The 12,459-nt window shown below is 44.0% G+C and overlaps 1 protein-coding gene across 1 annotated transcript in view; it reads right to left on the minus strand.

Annotated features, from left to right (window-relative positions):
• Nucleotides 1–12,072, minus strand: part of EFNB2 (ephrin B2) — a 46,048-nt gene extending 33,976 nt beyond the window's left edge. The window contains exon 1 of the mRNA XM_066313509.1: nt 10,889–12,072. Coding sequence (XP_066169606.1) covers nt 10,889–11,016 — 128 coding nt within the window. The 5' untranslated portion in view covers nt 11,017–12,072. The remainder of the gene's footprint in view (nt 1–10,888) is intronic.
• Between the last annotated feature and the right edge of the window lie 387 nt (nt 12,073–12,459).

Genomic DNA, 12,459 nt, shown 5'->3' on the forward strand with positions numbered 1-12,459 from the left:
AAGTTTGCAATCTTCCTTCTCTTAGCTACAATTTGCTCACACCTGTACAGTCTTGTTTCAAGACATGCTCCAAGCAAAGTCTATAAAAGAGGGCGGAGACTGTCTTGTTAGTTGATGAGACATTAATAATCGGTGATTGTATCTCCAAATCAAAGAGAAGATTTCATCTACTTTGCAGTTGTTAGAAAACGTATTATTGCATACCATTTGCCTGAATAAGTAATCACCGGAAGTAGAACAAATTTTTAACTCACAACTTTCAGGAAAAGTTATGCAAAATCAGTAACAGAACTGTATAAACAAACCTATTTTGGCAAATCATTTTTATGCCAAGGAGAAAATGATCTTGAGCAAAAATCTAAATGGGAGACCTATATAATCTGTCTCCACTTAATTCTTTGACTAAACCCAAGGTTCAGCCACTTGCAAGCACAAAGATCCTATGTTCTTACTTGAGTACCAACTTTTCCAAGGTTTGACTGATGTGCAGAACCAGAATAAAAACAGCTGGCCACAGCCACCTTCAAGACAGTAGTGATTTCTGACCTATGAAGAAACAGATTCTGTCCCACTACAATGTCCCACTTTTGTCTGAGCCTCTGAAATGAATTTAACAGACACCAGAGTAGTTTAAAATAAATCTGCAAACATCCAAAATGTGCATCTGACACAAATGACATCCCTGCCCCAGATGGGAGAGTCCACTGGAGGGGTTCAGCAGAAAGCTGGGGATAACAGGAGATCCAACCACTCAGGTTTAACCCATTGTGCTGCACTCACGAGACACTGACATTTGGTTCAGCCTCTACTGCAGGGAGGCTCAGTCAGTGCACCCCTCAAAAACCAGGCCCTCTCCTGCAGGGGAAACCTGGGCTCTCAGGTCAGTCTCAGTGATCAGGTGTAGTGGAAATGTGCTGCTGGCATTACACCAAACAGTGAGCTAAAATAAAAAAGCACAGAAAACTCAGTTGAGGCAGAGCTACCTGTGCAGCCAGACTTGAGAGGCACAGCTGATAGACCTGCTTGAGCTTCCAGCTGACACAAGGGACACTCTGACTACTGGCAAGCTATATATCTCTTTCCAAATGCAGACAGGGATGTAGCTTCTGACATCATTTTCTGATTTTAAAAAAGTCAACAAAGCTTTGGAGAGATCTGTATTTGTCCAACCCCAAAAAACCTCTTCACACTGGCCTTGGTTCAAGACAGCTCATGCTTAATTCGTCCTGCTTCAGCAAAAATATTCAGCATTCAGCACATGCTCGACATGAGCTTTCCTGAATAAGGACAGTTTCCCAAGTCAGGCTGTAGGAGCACAGCGCAGTCCTGGCTTGCCTTGGTGTCACACACTGATCCACAGAACAGAAGACTACAATACGTTATTGGTAAATCAAAGATGTGGCATTTGGTTTTCCTCAGAAAGTGCCTGAAAACTAATGACTACCACTAAAAACCACCTTTCAAACATTTTTTTCAGACACTCAAGTAAGTAACCTGTCCGCAAACGTGACCTTCCCTGTTCAGCTAACCTACACAGCTCAGAAATACCCTGGAAAAAGAAGCCCCCTAAAAACCTGAAGGTAAAGTGTTGTGCAGCGATTAAGCTAGACTGCTTCTGAACTGAAATTAATTAAACATGAGGAAAGCAACTGAAGTGTGGACAGAGAATGCTATGGGATTGCAAATCCTCAAAAGGAGTCAAGATGTTTCCAACTCCAAATTTACACTTTCATCCAGTCAGGTATAGAAACCAACTGCTGCTCAGGCAGTAGGTAAGCAGATGGCAAGCACCAAGCAAAAAAGAAACTGTGAAATGATGCACCACTGATGAGAAGTCAGAAGAAGCGCAGTTATGTGTGCTTCCACCAGTGCTGGCTGCATAGGTTCCTTAAACAAACTGCTTCAAACTTGCAGAACATCAAAAGCCAGATGGGTCTTCCTGAATGAATCCACAGGCAAGGAGCCAGGATTCCTGTTTGCTGCAGAAATAGGCCTGGACTTGATTTGAGTCTTCTTAGCTCTGACAGGCTGGAGACTGGCAGAACTCCCAATCCAAAATAAAACGGCATTCAAGTAAGACTGGGCTTTAGCTAACAATAATAATAATGATAATAAAATTTCAAATCACTCTTTATTAGCTTTAAAACACATCTCTCTTTACAGTGCAGTCAGTGTTCACCATCTCCACTGCTGTTCTCTGGTTTGGATATTTAAATAAATGTCCTATTCAAACAAAAGCTGAGAAAACAGTAAGAACCAATTTGCAGTACCACAAATTTTTCAGCTTAACATCATTTCACCATCTAACCTATACTGCTGTGTATAACGAGCAAAATAATTTCTTGTTTTCCGTTGACACATGTGAAACTTGACTTTCCTTTAAAGCGTACAAAGCTCTGATCCTACCAAAAAAAGTTTTGTAAATCCTATTTCAGCCATCACCCATGAGACATTTTAAAAGAACACTACAGAGGTAGGAAATACATCTTATAGTTATGTATATGTCATACATCAGGAATGATTCACCTAGCAACACAATCCTCTACCAACCTTTATCTTTTTTGGCATGGAACTCATATTTAAAACCAGAAGAAAGCATAGACTATTACATCAAAGTTTAAATCAGCTGCATTATAATTATCATGCTGATACCTCAATAAACACTGGGTGTTGGCTGGCCAGGATTGCCAAAAAAGATAGAGGTCCTGCCCTTATTTGCTGTCTTTGACAATGTATATAATCACATCAAAGGAAAGTTCTCTCTATCACAGATAACAGAAAAAAAAAATCTCATGTATGTTCTCTTTCCTAGAGTAAAATTATAGACTTTTTTCATAAAAAGAAAATTTAAATTTTGCCTATAACAAAAAATAATTATACTGTAATTGTAAGTCCTTTCAGGCTTGCAGGACTTGCAGTACTCACTGAAATCACTGGAGGTGTTTTCATGAAGTTGAACAGGAGCTAGATAGGCTAAGATTAAACCCGGATTTACGAAGACAAAAATGATAACAAGAAAAAACCCACCAACCTAGATAATTCAAAATGACACTGAAGACTCTTCAAGTTTGGGAAATTTCTGTGTTCACGTTTTATCTTTTTTGGGTCTTAATTGGATCTATCTGGGGGTAGAGGAGCAAGGCAAAACCGTATTTTTGTTCCGCCATTTTGTTCTTATGGCCTCCAGAAACATACTGAGCTCAATGCACGTGCTTTCTCAAAGCCCGTCCACTCTTCAGAGTTGGGTTTTTTCGCCCCTGTTTAGGGAACAGGAGTGCAAAAGGCAAAATCTCTGTTTTAAATATACCTTCGAGTTTCTATCAGTGAAAACTCTTTAAGGTGAGGGGAACCTGGAGGGGAAAGACGCCGGATGCAGGGAGAGGTGGGGTCCACTGTCCAGGATTCATGCTCCCCGTAAATGATTCTCCCTTTCTCCCTGTGCCCTGCCAAAGTTGTCCGCCTTATCTGGGACATTTCTGAAATGTGACATGACAGGCAGGTTCGAAAGCTAAACGTTGGATAATGGTGGGCAAACAAAGGACATCGGTTTTTGCATTATTTCTTTAATTACTTTAACCCTTGTTCGAGCAGAAAGCATAAGGCCAGAGTAATTCAGCTTCCCTCTTTGTCATTTGCCTGCCATAAATATGCACCAGTCTGCATTTGAAAAGCTGAAGGAGGCTGCAAGCTTGCTGGACATTTATCATGCTCTGTTCCCTGTTAACAAGCAAATACTTTAGTTGAATGGCCCATTAGCAATCATTGTCAAATGCAGAATGCAAGGTGCTTGAATGTGACCGGCCTGTAAATTAGATGAGGTTGCCCCTCAGCTTTGGAGAATTTCAGGAAATGAATTGCATCTTTTGCTATAGATTTGTGAAGGCTAAGTTTCAAGACAGGAAACCCGTATGAGCACTTCAGGTCCTGTATATTCTGCCAATCCATTCGGATCCCCATATGCACTTGTTTATTTTCCATTTGTTAAATCACATCAGCATCAGCGGCTTGACAGTTTGGGGTCTGGAGTTGCCTTTTCAGTCAGAATTGTGAAGATTTCCAGCATACTATGGGATAGGGTAAGAATGATAAATTCAAGCATGTAATTAACATCTTTATATGAAAAAAATAAAAAACCTGGAATAATCTATCAATCAAACAAACAAACAAACAAAAAGAAGCAAAAACCAATCCACTTTAAAAGTGTCCGAGCCACTGCCAAACAAACAGCATGAATTCCATTTTGCCGAGCTCATCCCAGGCTCATTCCCAGTAAAGAAAGACACAACTGTTATTGTAGGATTCGGTGTTTTTTCCCCTTGTGTCTAGACTGCGCTTAAGAAACGTAGAATGCTTTCTTCTCCCCCCTTCGCAGACAAGTGAACAGGCAATAAAGTAGATACTTCTCATCTGAATCGTACCCCTGATTTGCAATGTAATGCTGACTTTAACTTGTGGGCGTTGAGGGTTGTCAGTTGGGTAGAAAAACGAATATTAACTATTTATAGGCTCCTTATGAGAAAAAGCAAGAAAAAACACATCCAAGTAGCTGCACTAGGAAAGATATTTTACTACCTTTACAGCTGCAAATCACTTAAAACAAATGATGAAACAATAGCTATATTGTCTGGCGGCTAAACTCAAGGGGCTGACAGCGAACTCATCCCAGTGATTGTAAACTGGCCAGGGAGGAGGGGAATGGGGGGAGGCAGATGCTTATCTCATTCATTCCTAGATTTCAGCCAGCCTTTCGGAAATAAACACCACCTGAGACTGAGCCAGAGACATTTGGTTATCTGCAGTTTGACTGGTAAATAGGAATGGATGCTGGTTTGTTTGTGGTTGTTCAGGGTTTTTTGGGTTTTTTTTTTCTTTTATATTTTTGCAGGATGGGAAACACAAGAGATGCTGAAGTATCACCTGGCCTAGGCACAGACAATGCAGCATGTTTATCTTTGCTGCTCCCATGGAGTGGTAGACAAACTAAAACACAGCTGAAATCAAAAGCTCTCTGTTTTCCTTCCAGATAACCCCAACAGTACCTCTCCCCTCGGTTCGCTGTGCCTTGCCAGCATGCTCCTGCCCGAAGCCCAAATAGATTAAGGCAACAAATCCCAAGTGCAGCCAATTCTTCGGAAAGGCTGCTGCTAGGGCAGGAGTTAAAAAGGAGAATCTTCCACACCTCTCAATTGCAGCCATCTCGAGTTTTAACCGGCCCCCAAATCGGCAAAAAGAAGTAAATGAAATCTATCTTTACCATATTAGACACCACCAATGAGCAAGAACTGAGCAGCTTTTCTTCACCGCTCCAACCACCCCAAGCCACAAGTAGGCCTTTCATAGTTCCTAATCCCGGCCCCCAAGTTTTGTGCGGTTCTCACATAATACCTTACAGCCCGGAGCAAGGCCCTTAGTTTATAACACCCCTTTCAGAGACGTGTCATTTCTAACATCAAGCTAATCTATATGTTGCCATGGCATCACCCTTTATCTGCCTTTACATCTTATGAACTGCATGGATTTACCACATTATTTTTATCTGAAAGACAGAAAATGGTGGTTTTATTGCCATACAATCAGATTACTGCTGCTAGTTTCTCTATGCCTTTTTACCATACTTCAATCAAAAGGGATCAGTTTCTTTATACTCTGCCCTTGATTTACATTACATCTGTAAAGACCTAGTCTGGGTTGTAATCCCCTTATTAACTATGACCAGGGTTGATTTGCCTAAAAATAAAAGCAAATTGTGTCAGACCTTTTCACTTTGTTTTTGATTCGGAACTACAAAATGGATTACTAAAGAAATCTTCAGAGTTCACACGGCTGGTATAGTACTGAATTTAAAATGAGAATTAAACAAGTTAAACATGGGAGCTGTGTCAACGGTTTACATTTTCCATCATGGGAGAAAGGCTGAATTGCATTTGTCTTTGTGTTCTCTGGCTTTAAGGAGACAATGAAGCCACGGGAGTTTTTTCCAAGCTCTTCTAACACTGTCCATTTGCCATCCTCCCTTCCTCTGCTTTTTCATGCAACTCCCCCACAAACTCTTCTCCCTTGCTGCTCCCTTCCCCACCCCCCAAAAAAACCTCCCCCTCCCTCAAGACAACAGAGTGTTAGTTAAAAGTCTACATACTGTGGCACTCAGTGTTTTAATCAAAATATTTCAAGCAGTTTAACATTCCTATGTAAGTTTCCACAACGCCTCACAAAGAATGAGCTCATAAGCAAATCCATGTAGATGTATGATAAATGACCAGAAAAACAGGTTTCTTTATGTCAGCAGCCAAGGCAGACAGACATTAGGCACACATGAATAACATTTTAATCACTATTTTTTTCTCAGAAGAACACTTTCTTCTCATTTGCAACAAGCAATTTCAAGTACTGCAGGTTTGCACGATGCATGAAGACCAGATCATAAAGGAAAAAGAGGTCCCAAAGGAGGTCTGCCTGTGGCTGCTGCGCAGGGCTGAAAGGCCCGTCTCTGCCAGCGTGTCGGAGCAGTCACCTCCTCCGCTCCTCATTCCCCATGCCAGGAACCCTGGCCGAATTTGAGAGGATCCAGAGTATCACACCTCAAGCAATGTGATCGCCTTACAATAAAACAAGGAAGAGGAGGGGGAGGAAAAAAAAAAAAAAAAAAAAAAAAAAAAAAAAAAAAAAAAAAAAGGAAGGCATTCTCGTGTGTGGGAAGAGGGAGAACTTAAGTGATTTTAGCATGACTTTTAGTCACCGCCTTTCTAAAGGCAATTACTTCATTAAACAAAGTGAAATAACGTAGCACACAGCTTACAGATAACATGCTTTAAGACAATTACTATAAATAATATAGCAATTATATTCTACATATGTAAGGCTGGTGAAAATAACCAGCTCAAGAAATAGGCCTTCAGTTTATTTAGAATTAATTTTGCTAATTCACTTGTGCTTCTGAGACCTGGCTACAAATGCTAGAACTATCAATTGAACTGACCAGAAGCCACCACTTGCTCCATCTATTAGCATGCCAAGTGTCAACAGCTATGTTTTGGGTACAATTTAGGAGCATGCGTTTAAATAATTTTAACCTTCCACTCCTGTTTCTTCATCTTGAAGCTGTAATTGCTTAGGTTAGAAAGTGTAGTCCCACAGCACAGGACTCCCAAATAAATTCTTGTCTAGCTGAGAGCCTCCCAAACATGTTGTGAGATACCGTTTTAGCAAGCTCTTTGTGCTCTGGCTGGCTTGCCTGTCCTGTGAAACAAGGGCTGTCCATTACCTACAGTTTATCATCCTGACAAAATGTGAGGAATGTGGATGTGAAAGCACTAACAATTCCACCCCTGGTGCTTTCTGCTTTTTCTCCCTCTGTATTAAAACCGACAAGATTAACCCAAATGCAAACTGCAGAGCATAGTTCAAGGGGCTATTCAATCGGTAGTGAATGTGCATTTGTTTACCTACAAAAATAAGAATTTCAGATACAATGAAAAGCAGACTAGTCTATATGCTACTGAATAGAACATTTAACAGGGTCATCAATTGCAGTTTATTTTATCAGTTTCTGACATGCTAGCATTCATTCTGAGGCAGGCTGTGAAATATCCCATATATAACTGGTTATCAGAGGGAGAGAAAAACAGCTATATAATCTAACTTAATCAGTGTCAAAGGCAGCACTTATGAGGATAACCTTCCACATGTCACTGAAGAGAATCGCCTTGATCACTGGCCTATAGCACGCAGGGAAATAGTGACGCTTAGACATAAGCAATGGTTTTTTGAATGAGATTTCTCCACTGCTTCACTAAAAGACGTCCCAGAACATTACGTGTGGTCCTGAGAGTCAAAGGCAGTGCTGAGCCCTTGTGAGGTGAAACTGAGGCAATCTATGCTATCTGCATACATTGTTTGTCTTGGCAGAAACAACACAGGCAGAAAGTCTCCCGTTAGTAAGTGTCAACAGGAGTTAAATCCAGAGTAATTTTTCCTCTGTGTTTTCAAGATCAGGTGATCTAAAGTTCTTCAGATGATGAGTCTATAAAGTCTGCCAAGACCATCTACAGCAACCATGTTTAACCTCCCAAGCAATAAAGTCACAGGTATAATTGTTTTATGGAGGTCACTTCAATCTCGTGATTCGGTCAAGGCAATAAAGCAGATCTCTAAAAAGGTAAGGGGGGAACAAGGCGGGGAACTCTGTGTTGCAATAGCTACTGCGTGCTCTCCATCCCAGTCACCTGCCAGAAATTATAACCTCCAGGCTTCAGTGCAAAACCAATTCAGTTTATACATTCACCTTAACCTAAAATTTATTATTTCATACTTTATATCAACCTAACAACTTCTCCCATTTTAATTGCCTACCTGTTCAGCAAATTTATGTCTTGAGACTTTCAATAGACTTAAATGCACAGCTTCCCTGAATAAATTAACGAGCACCCAAGATAGTTATTATTTCAAACCTAGAAAGGAGCTTTATTATTATACCATGCCAAGATCTATTCAACAGCTTTACTTCCCAAGCTAACATTCAGCCTGAATCCAGAGTGAGGACAACCTTATCTAAGGACAAATTATTCAGGATCCTTCAGGCAAACAAGTGTGAGAAGAATTAGTAAGAAATTCTGCTCCGAGTAGAGTTGCCTCACCAGCAGCAGTATTAGGAATGCATTTGCAAGCCTCCTCAAACGCCAGGCCTCCAAGAGGCCTATAAATCACTAGCCCCAGCAATTGAAAAGACTAATTTTAATAGTGTACTTCTTCACTGTGGTGATTAAGCCTCAATGAATCACTCAAGAAAATTCAATTACATCAGCAACACAACCTATTTTTAAGCGTGCATTTAAGTTGAAAAAGTAATTAGATATTATCATTAGATCTACCATTAACAACATTCAAACCTTTTTTGTAATCAAACAGTTTAGAATTAACTAAATGGAAACACAAATCGTGTTTGACAAAAGAAGCATATCCCCAGGCTCTGTGAGATGGGCTGAATTCAGCTGCTCGGATGCTTTCGTTTCACTGATGGCTAATAAAAGCGATCAAGGTAAGTTTTTAAAAAAGAAAGAGAAAAAAAAAAAAAAAGCGAAAGCAGGTTGGGGCTGGCAGAGGAGAGCCCGAGCAGCCGGCTCTTCTGCTTTGGAAGAGTGACCTCTGTAGGCATAAATCCAGCGAGGGCTGGGATGCAAAAGCATTCCCCTTCCTCCTAGGCCGAGCCAAGGCTGTTTTCCACCAGCACAGCAGGCCCACTCCTGCAATGCAACCCCGGCTCTCAGCCTTTGCCTTTCGAGAGCCTAAACAGCCTTATAAAGCCCGCTTTATCCTCTGATGTGATGCCGTGCCTTTCTTAAGCCAAAGAAAGGCTTTAGCTATGCAGCATCATGGAAGTGCTGAGCCAGTGACTGGAGGTAAATTTTAACAGGCTTCCCACCTGGTACATTTAAAAAAAAAAAAAAAAAAAAAAAGGCATTTTTCAGTCAATACTACAAATAAAGACTCTGAATTGAGCCCCGCTTTTTTTAAATTTTATTTAGTTCTTTTTCTTTCAGAAAGATCAGGAAACTTCTTGGTGAAGAGAAACAGAGCAAGTATTAAAAAAATACAGATAGAAATCTCTAGCATTTTTTTTTCTTTAGTGAAAGCAACAACAGATGATGACTGTAAGGCAAGGTTACTTGGTAAACTTGAGATGCTACTCCTAATTCAAACTTTGAAAGCTTCACCAAACTCCTAGAGATTCTGACACCTGCGCAGGATTAATCCCTGATTCAGGAAATACTTCATTCATACGTGTCTCATCACCACCTAACATTTCCTCTACAAACTCCCCCGGGAAAACAACACATGTACTTACTGGAGTTAATGGGAAACGCTATTTAATTTTAAACATCTATAACCGAAGATAGAGCACACATATAAAAATATTTTAAAACATTTCTGCTTTAAAATTCCCTTAACACATTAGAGTCTACTTCTTATCGCGATTTTTGTTCTCCCAACAAGTGATTCTAATCACAAAAGTTCAGAGGCTCTCACAAGTGAACAAAGCCAACTTCCATTTTGTATGTTAAAAATCCAAGGAGACAAAAGAGAAGTGTAAGTAGCTTTACATCACTGCCTCAGACTTTTCTTTAGACGGACAGCCCACTTTTCAAAAAGTTCCTCTTTCTAACAGCAGTAATTTTGCACATTTAAGTAAAGTAGTAGCCTTTTTTTTTTTTTTTTAAAGATAACGCATCTCTTTTTAAGAGTAAGCTTTTAAAGTGAGGTCCTGGGAACGCAAGTATATTTTTGCTTGGGTTTGTTAATGAAGAATGACACTAAATGGTTGTGTGATGGGTAATGCTTAGTTCATTACTCACTGACATGTGCCTTGATACCACCAACTCCACAACCAAATTTAGCCCTGTTATAAGCAGATGTAACTTCGCTGGAGTCAATGGGATGAGTTTGCATCTGCAGACGGAGAAGTTGGAGAGTATCACCCTTTCCTGGCAACTCAGCGCAGCCCGGCTCTTCCGCTGCTCCAGCCCAGGGGAGCCCGGAGCTCTGCCCGCAGGTTTTATCCTGCTACCGCCGCACCACTCCGCAGCCCACTCCCGGTCCGCCGCCCCGGATCGGCCCGGCCTCCGCCCGCTCCTCCCTCCCGGGACCCTCCCGCCGGGGGCAAGGGGCGATGGGGCAGCTCCGCCGTCACACGGAACGCTGGCCCGAGGAAGGGCCGGATCTCGCCGCCAGCCGCGGCCGGAGCCCCGCCGCTCACCGCCACTGCACTCCGCCCCGTCCCCGTGTCTCCCGGCGGCCGCGGCCGACCTGCGGCACCGTCCCGTCCCTCCCCCGCGCACGGAGGACGGCATCGGTCCCCGGGGGAACGGCGGGCGGCAGCGGGATGGAAACTTACTTGGGGTTAGAGGAATTCCAATATATGGGGTCTAAAACGATGGACCGCGCCAGTGCAGTTCTGCATAAAACCATCACGGCTCCCCAGCAGTACTTCCAGGCGGAGGCATCTCGCCTCCGCGCTGCCATGGTCGCAGGCGGCACCGAGTCCCTCCCCGGAGCCTCAGCAACTCCGCCGTGCGCCTTCCCACGCACCTGAGCAGCAACAGCAGGGTGGGTGCCCGGTATCCCAACAGCCGGGACGATTGATAGGGGTAAAAAGAATAACTAAAAAAATCAAAGAAAAAAAATAAAAAATCACACAGTAAGAGTCGACGATGCACTTGGCGAGAGCTGCAAGCAGATCTACTGAGTCATGTATGCCACTCGCATGTAGGAATATCTCCTGTGAGGTCAGATCCAAGCTACCGCCGAAGTAATAGCAATAGACAAAAAAAAAAAAAAAAAAAAAAAAAAAAAAAAAAAAAGAAGCAAACGCCTCTCAGTCCTTCCTCTTAGTGGGGGTCTCCCGGCTGCCTTGGAAGATGCCACTCAAACTGCCAACTCCCATTTGGATCCAGAGCGCCATACGCGTTCACAGTGTCTAAGGCCCGCGTGAAATGGAGTAAAACAAAAAATAAATTAAAAAAAAAAAAGGTAAAATAAAGGGTGGCGGGAGAAATAAAAGGGTCGGGGGTAAAACGACACAGCTTCGGCGGGCGGCTCCTCCTGTATGTCTCTCACTGCTCCCCGCAGTTTGCAATCCTTACGGGCACCAGCCCGGGCTGTTTCGGGCAGCTCGGAAGCAACCGCGAGTCAGTAAATCCACTCCGAATCAGCTCCCCCAGTCCCGGGGAGGCGCATCCGCAGGGCTCCGGCTTCCCCGAGGGGCACCGCTGTCCTTGTCGCCGGCAAAGACCACGGAGCGGAGCAAGGAAGGAAAAAGGGGCGGACGACAATGATTACAAAAATAAAATAAACCAAAACGGGGGACGGAGGGGTCGCAGCGTCAAATCGTCCCTCTCCCGTTGCGCGATCTGCAGTGCGCGCCGCGGCGGCCGACTGAGAAGGAGGAACGGCGGGCGCGGGACTTGCGCCGACGTTTAACCCACCGCGGAGGCGAAGGAACGGAGCGAGGGAAGAGGAGCGGCGCCAGCCACTGTCGCTCCCACCGCGGCGCTTCCAACCCCCGACGCCGCCGCTGCGAGTCCCCGGCGCAGGAGCGCGGCCGGCGGCAGCGCGCTGCCGTAGCCATATAAGCGCGGCCCCGCTGCCCCGCCGCCGCCGCTCATAGGGCCGCCGGCGGGCCGCCGCGCTGGTTGGGCGCCGCGCCTGTCACTTACCGGCGGGCGGCGGGCGGCGGGCGGGGCCGCGCCGAGCACGGCCGAGCGGGCCGGCAGGTAACACCCCCCGGCCCCTCCGCGCCGCGCCGCGGGCGGTCGCTGCCCGGCGTGCGCGGTGTCCCTTCGCTCTGACTCACACCGGGGCCGTGCGGGGGGCGCGACGGGCTCACATGGAGCGAAATCTGGGGCAAAAAAATGAAATTGAATAAGCATTAAACCCCAGCCTTTGCTAAAACTGTTTCCCGAGTAC

Source organism: Sylvia atricapilla, chromosome 2, assembly GCF_009819655.1.
Source record: "Sylvia atricapilla isolate bSylAtr1 chromosome 2, bSylAtr1.pri, whole genome shotgun sequence".
Taxonomy (NCBI): domain Eukaryota; kingdom Metazoa; phylum Chordata; class Aves; order Passeriformes; family Sylviidae; genus Sylvia; species Sylvia atricapilla.